Consider the following 9,672-nt stretch of genomic DNA (forward strand, 5'->3'; position numbering starts at 1 on the left):
TAACCTCATTACCTCTAAATTAGACCGAAAAAAAAAATGAAAAAAAAAACCACACACACCCAAGAACAAAAACTCAAAAATACAGTTCTACAATAATAAAATAAAAGAAATAAAAAGAACGAAAAAAAAACCACACGAATTACATATGTGAAGTACACTGTTAGAAACTTTTGCCAGAACACTCCCGATGAGAGTTATTTAAATTTAAAAAAATGTCAGGCAGTCCGGAATGGATTGCAAGCCCGCTTTTTTAAAGAAAGTAACTATCGGCTTGTATGCTATTGTAATAAACCACTATTGGCTAGATTAATTAAATAAAACTAACTGAGCCTGAAACAAGAAAAATAAAAAGAAAATACAATAAATAAATAAAATTTAAATTTAAAAAAAATACGATTAGATAATAGAACAATATAATGAATAGCCGCAAGAAAAAAAAAAAATGTAAAATAATAAAAAAAAAAAGCATAAGAAAAATTTCCATATTGTAATCGTAGACTAAACCTAAATGTTGAGTTATTATGGAAATTGAAATGTATAATATCGGAATGGAGAAATGAATTTTAATATGAGGCATTGCGACCGAAGAACAAAGCTCTGGCGTAGTGCTTTGTTCATTCTTAATCGAGAGTCACTATGTTTAAAAACAAATTCAGTATTAACTGATTAAACATATATATATATATATATATATATATATATATATATATATATATATATATATATATATATATATAACTGCATATATACATAAGTGCCAATAAATAAAATTACTTATATGTAACAAAATAAAAGATTATAAAGAAAACAAGTAAGAAAGCTCTAGTCGAGACTGCTCGACTACGAGATCCCCTGAACCCCACAAGGAACTGATATTTCAATAATAATTAGCACACACACACGCACACATACACACACACACACGCATACAAACAAACACACGCACACACGTACACATACAAACAAACACACGCACACACACACGCAAATATAGGCGATTGCGCTTGGGTTGCGCTGCAGTGTGGCAATAATAGGAGAACTTATTTGATGAATAATTTAATTTCTAGACGTACGATCGTAATGAAACTTTCAGAACATAATTATAATATTTGAATGTATGTGTATACCGAAGGACAAGTCTCTAGTATTTGATATACGACTTTTACAAAGATGATGGTGAGGGGGTGGATTTAGGGGTAGGGGGTAAATTTTAACAAAAACCGAAATTGTATAAATTTCACCTTAATATACATTTTAAATTTGGAGACTCTAGCTTGAAAGATGTAGGAGATATAATTTTTAAAGTGATCTTCGATAAGGTTTTTTATCGATAAAAAATTATCGGAATAAGTTATCGTTTTTTAGTGATAAACTCGATATCCGCGTGATATATACGGACATTTTAAAAAAAAGTTGAAGTCTCTAGCTCTTATATCTTCTGAAATCGACGCATTCCTACATACGGACGGACGGACGGACGGACGGACGGACAGACAGACGGACAGGGCTAAATCAACTCAGTTCGTCGCCCTGATCAAGAATATATATACTTTGTGGGGTCTGCCACGCCTCATTCTGCCTGTTACATACTTTTAACAAAACCATTATACCCTGATTTCCCATTTTCAATGGGTTCAGGGCATAAAAATATGACAGGGCTATATCGAATCAACTCGTCGCGCTGATCAAGAATATATATACTTTATGGGGTCTGCGATGATTCCTTCTGCCTGTTACATATTTTTTCACAAAAAAATTATACCCTGAATTCCCATTTTCAATGGGTTCAGGGTATAAAAATAGTGGATTATTAGCATAAAGTTTGTTTTTTTTTTTTTTTTTTTGGTTCTGGTATAAGAAAAAACTCTGTTTTCGTTTTTCCCTCTCCATTTCTCTTCGGTTCTGCGGACTTTTCTTATCAAAATTTCGGGATCCTAACATAATTAACATTTGTGTAGAAAGGTCGCAGAGGTGACAAAGAGCCCCCCACACTACCGAATGCGCTAAAGGACCAGGAGATCCCGTCGCGTTACCTCTTGATCATGAACGAGGTGTCCACAGCAAAAAAGGAAAAAAATAATCTATTTAAATCCAGTTTTTTGCAACTAAATTTTGCAAATTAAATTGCTGCAATGCCTAGGGGCTATACGGCAGATGACGGTGAGGAGGATATGGACGTGGTGATCGACTCTCCGATTAGGTCGCAGCCATCTGCGCCTGCGCCCACGCCATTGAAAGTGCCGATGAAGAAAAGTGTGGTTATGGCACAACCAACAACTTCTCGAGCTGCGGCTCAGCAATTAAAGCCAATACCTTCCACTTCTGCGGATTCTATTGTCGCTGGATATCACGCTGCGAAAAATGCAGTGCAAAGTGCTACAAAGCCGCTCTCTAGTGAGAGAGCAACAAAGAGGACTGCGGAAAAAGGCGGCAGCCCCAAAAAGAAGACTGCGCAGCTGGGCGCAGTTGATCTGGATGGCAGCGACGAGGACTGCCTGCCAATTGACGACTTAATACGGACCACCAGGACTGAGGACACGCAGAGAGAGGCAACTTGCCTCGCCAGTAAAGTTTGCTCAGCAACTAAAGAGCAAGTCATGCCGCCCAACGCTGTCGCTGCAGCTGCTACTACTACTGCTGCTGCTGCTGCTGCTGCCGCTACCACTTTAACTAGTGCAAGCGTCGCGCACCTCAACGCGAAGCCTGCACCGCTATTTCTGGCTAATGTCACCGACATCATACCACTTTTAATCCGCCTGGATGACGCCATCGGAGAGGCAAACTTTACCACACAGCCCACTGCAAACCCACTGGAGCGACTTGCACCCAGGCTGGATTGTCCTGGCTGTGCTGAGCGCATATGCAACCACAAATCATTGTGTGCCAGCATCCCTGCCTACACAGCCGGCCAGCGCACCTTCTGACTGACATGCCTTGTCGCTTAAGCTCTGCACAATGCCCACACAGCGCACATATCATATTACAAGCCTGCTTGTAAATGCATCTCATCCAATGAGCACAGCTCCTACGGCTACAATACAAAACACCCAGCACATCACTCGACTGCGGAATACATACTTGCCAATGGACACGGGAGTGCCTAGCGCATATGCTGTCACACACTATTGTAGATTGCATCCCTGCCTAATCAGCCTACCTGTGTGCGTGCTTGGTGTGTTCCTTACTGGCTCGCGACTCCTCGCTACCCGTAGCGTATTACCCGATACAAATACACATCTTCAAACTCGGATGCATGCACCTTTTGGAGCTAGAGTGGAGCGACTTGCATTCAAGCTGGATTGTCCTGGCTGTGCTGAGCGCATATGCAACCACAAACCATTGTGTGCCAGCATCCCTGCCTACACAGCTGGCCAGTGTACTCCCTTGCTGACATGCATCACCGCTTAACCTGGATATTCGCCATCTCGAAGCGTCGTCCACACAACCCTCGCCATTCGCGTAGCAGCCCGTAAGGATTATAAAGCGGATGACAGTTTGGAATGCGCATATGGCCGGACGGCATGACCAGTGCTTATGCGCATATGCAACCACACATGTGAGCCAGCATCCCTGCCTACAAAGCCTGTCACTGTTCCTCAGGTCGAGGCGCTTCGCCAAACATGGACTCTGCTCCGTCAATTGCTACGCAAAACAAACAACAATTACTTCTCATCTATCTTGATCATACTCACACTGCCAGCTCGGACTTGAAACTCCAGACCATCCACGAAGTCATCATTTACGCATCTTTCAACATTAGTTTCTGTCTAATTAATGTAAATTTTATATTAACTTTCCTCAATTGCATTTATGTAACCATTGTTTGTAAACAATAACGTTGCCACATCGTCCCTAAAGACACAACGCTGTAATGTTAACAGGGAAGGTTGCCACCTTGCCCGAATAATTTAAAATTAACATAAGATAATAGGCAATGCTGCCACGTATTTATACGTTTATAACTTTTGCATATGTTGCTCTATAGTAATGAAGCAAATAAATGAGGCGAGCTGCGGCTAACATTAGTCGCGAGCGAACCCCCCTCGTGTACTATCGTGCACACAACTTTAAAAAAAAGCGACTCCTATGGAATTAACTCGATTGACGAGGCCTTTAAACTTGCCAGTGATCGATTTGCCAGTTCTACAACACTCTATACTGCCTCTACAGCCACAAGACATCAACAACCAGCAACGGCAACACAGAGAAGACCTCCCAACATTACTGCGCATTCATGAAGAAGATCGCGAGCGTGAGGAAGCCGAGAGACAGGCACTGGATCAGGCAAGACGTATAAGAGAGCGCCAGATGCGACCGCCAACCAGATTCAGCGAGTCCATCATAAACACGTTGAAACGTCAATACTGGAGTGGAGAACTCACCAGAGAACAAGTAATTGAACGAATACAGGGCCAACCTCTCTCCATACAACGCATAATAGTCCCTGACTACATCGAGGAGCCACGTATGGAGACAATAACAGCACTGGCAATGACCACACAAACTGTGAGGACAGAAGTAGCCACTCCAAATCTAGAATCAGTGGCACAAGCACAAGCCGAAAATATAACAGCAGAACCTGTCTCCATACCTAATGATAGACCACTGCAACAAACAGCTACCATCTCTGAAACTACTACAGGCACTTTGCAGACCCAGCCTATGTGTACACAGAATCTGCAGGTTGCCTCGCAGGATCTGCTACTTGACGAAGGACTGGAAAGAGTAACGATTAGACTGGAACAGGAACTGGATGCTGACACTGCCATGGAGCAACGAAGGACCCTGGACACAGCTCTGCAAACACATGTAGACTCACCCCAGAAGCACACACAGCGTACTCGCAAATACATACATTTTAATGTATTGCTAATATGCTGGACTATGACAGCGAGAAGTATCCAGATGGCGCTGCACAGGATAGATGCATGTGCCAGTGATGCAAGCTACTTGAGACGGCACAGAAAGCGGCAGCAACTCACCAAAATGACCTGGCGCCCAAGGCGGCGCTATCAGAGATTGCTTGGCACAAGCATGCCGTCCCCAATGTCCTGGCGTAGAACTGGAATAGGAACTCTGGCTGACCCGTATCGACTGTCCCTCGCAGCCAGCAACCAAACTGGGATGCGTACATCCAGAGTACAGCTGCAGAGAAATAACCATAGCTGGAGTCTTCAACCTGGCCTGGTTGTTGTTACTAGGGTGGTATATATATTGCACTTCTTGTTACAGACCTTCCCATAAATATATATATTTTGATGACACAAAAATCAGTTAATGCTTACGGCTAATATAAATGTAAAGTGAGCCTGGGCCCAACGATCTGAAAAGGAGCTTTGGACAAAACATCTGTGCACTTGTGTGCATGGGGAAGTGCACCCCCCAGTGACTGGAAATAGTTTTAGGAGAACTATGCTTCCTTCGAAAAAAAAAAAGAAACTAAATGGGCCGTTTGACCCACTGTGCAACGGAGAGAACCGTTAAAACCCTATTTTTAGAATTCGATTTGCGATAAGAAGTGGTTAACGCAGCATTGTTAGGCTTTTTGTGTGCAATTTGGTGATTGATTGCGATGGGTCGTAAACGTGATGCTATTGTCCGCGAGGTTTTTTGTTTTAAAGTGGAGCAAGATGTAACGGATTGCAAAATTTGCAAGCGTTACTTCAAGGGCAATCATTTCACTAATTTGAAGAGACATCTTCAGGAGTGCCATGCCGATGAGTACATGTCTGAGTTGAACCAAGACACACGTGAACCTCAGGAGAAGAAAACGAAATTTACTATTTCTATGTCGACAAACGAAGTCAAGAAAGCGTGCGTGCAATCGGTGACAGATGAAAAAGTGACATTCGCTCTTGTTAATTCTGCACCTTTTAAAGCGCTGACAGACCAAAGCTTTAATGGGTTGCAGATGAGCCCCATTACATCACGGAATGTTATGCATCATGCTATCGACATTCCAAACGCATTCTGGGTGTAAACGTTCAATATTACAGAAAACATGCCATTGAAGAAAAGACATTGGGCATAAATGAGTTGCAGCGCCAACACATAGGGCTCAATTTGTGCATAGAAATCGAAAATATTTTGGCAGAATTTTATAATTAAATTAAATTAAATTAAATTAATTAATTTTTATGATTAAATATTACAAATCAATCAAAACTGAGTGATTATTTTTTAGAATTATTCAAATTTTAAAAAATGTCAGGCAGTCCTATCGCCTTGTATGCTATTGTAATAAACCACTATTGCCTTCGCTGTTCGCGCTGTGAACTGTCACTGTAAGGTGAGGTGACAGTATACAAGCAGATTATTGCGCCAAAATGGAAGTACGGTTGTCAAAATAATTAAGAGACACCACACTTACATAATTTAATAAAGAATCAACTGGTGATGAAAATAATTCACTTATGGAGTTCCAAAAAATACGAAAAAAGACATTCATCCACTCGTCTCGTGTCAAAATGCCCAAGTATCAACAAACATAGTTTGACAGTCTCCCAGCTCTCTGACTGATTCTCATCATCGAGGCTGTAACTACAGCAACCCCAAACATCCAGTTTGATTTCCGATTGCAACACGGCACCCGAGAACAGCTACACAAAGTGGTAAACTTCATACCAGAAGCTCTGAGGAACGAGGAGCATGTCGCCTTTCTCGATAATGAAGAAGCCTTCGACAGAGTATGACACCTTGTCGAATATAGTCCGTTTAACTGAGGAGAAGCGTGGCAGAATTGTGGCACTGCGGGATATGGGGATGTCCACCCGCGAAATTGCAGAGAATATGGGAAGAAATGAGGATACTGTAGAAAGTCTACTCAAAAAAAACAACACAAATTAAAATTGACAAGTGGAATAACCAGCAACTGAAAATGGCGTCGATGATGGATTCCTCTAATGAGTCGGAGAACACACGTGAGCTATTTCGTCGTTGGTGCGACATCGCCGTCATCCCAGCCATGGAGGAGCGCTCCCTGGACAAGGAGGTGTCGCCCGAGATCATCACCGGAATATATACCCAAAATGACAAGATTGCTAGAGGAGAGTACACTTGTACCTCGACCCCTACTAGCGTCGCTAAGGCAAAAAGGAGCGCCAAAAAATAAAAACACACACACACTAATACATCATGGCATACCGGTGCTGGAAGCGAGTGAAAGTGACAGTGAGAGCGTAACCGTTGTGGATAATGCTCGAGCGCAAATAAACATGCACACGAGCACACACACGGACACACAGGCTGCAGCAAATGCAGTTGCGCATGCTCACTCTCACGCCCACGCTCACTCTCACTCACACACTCACTCTGACGCGCAAGCCAAACCGCTTGCCGCCAATAATGCCGAAAATACACTGACCCACACAAACACACAGACAGGGGCGCCAAATGCAGACGACATAGATGCGACAAAGAAAAATCAAACAAACACTCACTCTCCAACGCACACACGCATGCACACGAGCGACAAAACGGACAACGGTGGCAGAAGCTGCGTAATGACGAGCGCTGTGACAGCAAGCGCTCAACTACACGAACACGTACACGAACAAGAAAACGAACGAAACGATCTCAAAAAATGCACACAAGTGCCACCACTGCTACCCCATGAATTGCCGCTGCCACTACATCCCCATATGCAAATAGGTATGGATAAACTATTGCATTCAAGAATTAAAAAAATATGGCAGTGGCCTTGAAGAGGCGCTGCACCGAAATGGCGCCTCACGAAGCCGACGAGGGTGCTCCATATACTATGGAGCTGCCACTGAAAACGCCCAAATTTAAGAGCGTTTTCGCTACTAGGCTGCACCAGGAGGTGCGACAGCAGCAGAAACAACATCAACAACAACAACTGGAGCGACAGCATCTGGAACAACTAGCAAAACGCTCTAGGGCTGCAGCGCCAACACATAGGGCACAATTTGTGCATAGAAATCGAAAATATTTTGGCAGAATTTTATATACGATAACACCAGACAATGGTAGAAATGTCATAAAGGCCATTGATTGTTTCAACGAGGACCTCGAGAGTGTGCTCAGTGCTGATATCGAAAATGAGCAGCTGATGGACAGCATAAATGTTTGTTCGACCTCATCCATTCGATGTGCTGTTCACTCCTTGCAATTAGCCGTAAAAGATTTTTTGAGCAATGACGCAAGCGATGCAACTGTTGCAAGTGCGCGAGAACTTGTAAATCATTGATGTGCCCACCAGATGGAGTTCAAGTTTTGAAATGCTAAGAAGTGTATGCATATATGAGGAGTCCATCCGGCAACACTTGCCTGAAAACTTGCAGCTCTCAAAGAAGCAATGGGTTGACATCAAAGTTCTGTTGTCTGTGCCGGGCAGTTCTGTGTTGGGGACTTCTACAAGCTTTTCTTGGAAACCAAATTAATGATAAAGCCTATGGCTAGCAACATCCATACTGAGGATCTAGCCAAAAGCTTGGAGAAGCGTGAAGAGACACTCACAACAGATAAGGTAATTCTCTCTTCAATTTATTTGGATCCCAGAATTTGACGGATTCTTCTCATGAATCCACTTCAGCTGGCGGATTGATGCGCCAAAGACTTGCCCTAATAAAAAGGTGAGCCCAATAGCAATTATTAATTATCTATTTTGCTTTTATTATCAGGAGAGCCAAACCATTGATAAAGGAACTTCTCCAGAAGCATCACAGGCAACGTCGACTCAACTGGGCAATGGCCTTGAATTGACATCGCAAAGCACATGTTCATTTCTAAACGCCAATTTGAATTCTATTGAGGTTGCGTCTGTGAAGAGTCTGAGGAAGAGGACGAACAGGAACTCAAATTGGCCATAACCGAGATTTATGGATATTCCCCAAAGTCAATAGACTTAAACGTGGACATTATGTTCTATTGGGAGGGCAAAAAGTTCACTTATCCTCGATTTTACCGTCTTGCCGAGGTAGTTCACTCGGTGCCTGCCACACAGGTTACGGAGGAAAGGCATTCTCTGCTCTTAACCTAAGTGCAGATTCTATAAAAAAAATAATGTTCTTAAAACTAAACAAATGGAAAACGTTCTATTTTTTTTAAATGCGTAACTCTTATTTGCGGTCCATGCTTCTGCAGCAAGAGGGGCTCTTTACCATCGAATGGAGAAATGTGCCTATCCCGAAAATGAAATTATTTTTCAAAGCCTGTGGCTAAATCGGTTAGAATCGGAATGCAGTCAAAATCCAAAAGAAATGCACCAACATTAAATACACTGTAATACTCCCTCTCTGGCTGAAAAAAAGGGAAAAAACGCTGACGATAAACTAAATAGAATTAACTTGCGTACAGCCGAAATCTCCACCTCTTGCAGATCTATTACAGCCCCTTTTCTCTCATAGCCTGTTCACACACTGTCTTCGAATACTTTGAAAAATTATTGTGGCCTGTAAGAACCATCAATGCTCTCCCGATGCGGACGACATTCAAGATTGTATCACAAAATATGTGGCGCTGGAGCATTGCAAATAAGCAATCGCCACCTAAATTGCTTATCAATTATTATAGGTGAATAATGCTAATGGATTCCGTTCAGCAAAGGAAACTCCATCATGAAAAATATGACGATCGGATTCCGTGATTAATACCAAGATCAGAACCCATCAATAATAATAACTATATAATTTTTAACGGTAGCAAATGAAT

At 42.4% G+C, this 9,672-nt stretch overlaps 1 protein-coding gene across 1 annotated transcript; it reads left to right on the top strand.

Moving 5' to 3' along the window:
* The first annotated feature begins 2,069 nt into the window (after positions 1-2,069).
* LOC149090749 (uncharacterized) lies at positions 2,070-2,924 on the top strand. The gene has a single exon (XM_089263581.1). The coding sequence runs from the start codon at positions 2,133-2,135 to the stop codon at positions 2,922-2,924; it is 792 nt and encodes a 263-aa protein (XP_089119707.1). The 5' UTR covers positions 2,070-2,132.
* Positions 2,925-9,672: the final 6,748 nt, after the last annotated feature.

The sequence above is a fragment of the Drosophila navojoa genome, chromosome X (genome assembly GCF_054131105.1).
Source record: "Drosophila navojoa isolate 15081-1374.11 chromosome X, UAZ_NAV_1.0, whole genome shotgun sequence".
NCBI classification, from domain to species: domain Eukaryota; kingdom Metazoa; phylum Arthropoda; class Insecta; order Diptera; family Drosophilidae; genus Drosophila; species Drosophila navojoa.

Coding starts and splice junctions, on each gene's coding strand:
- LOC149090749 (XM_089263581.1), top strand. CDS start 2,133: ATGCCTAGGGGCTATACGGCAGATGACGGTGAGGAGGATATGGACGTG.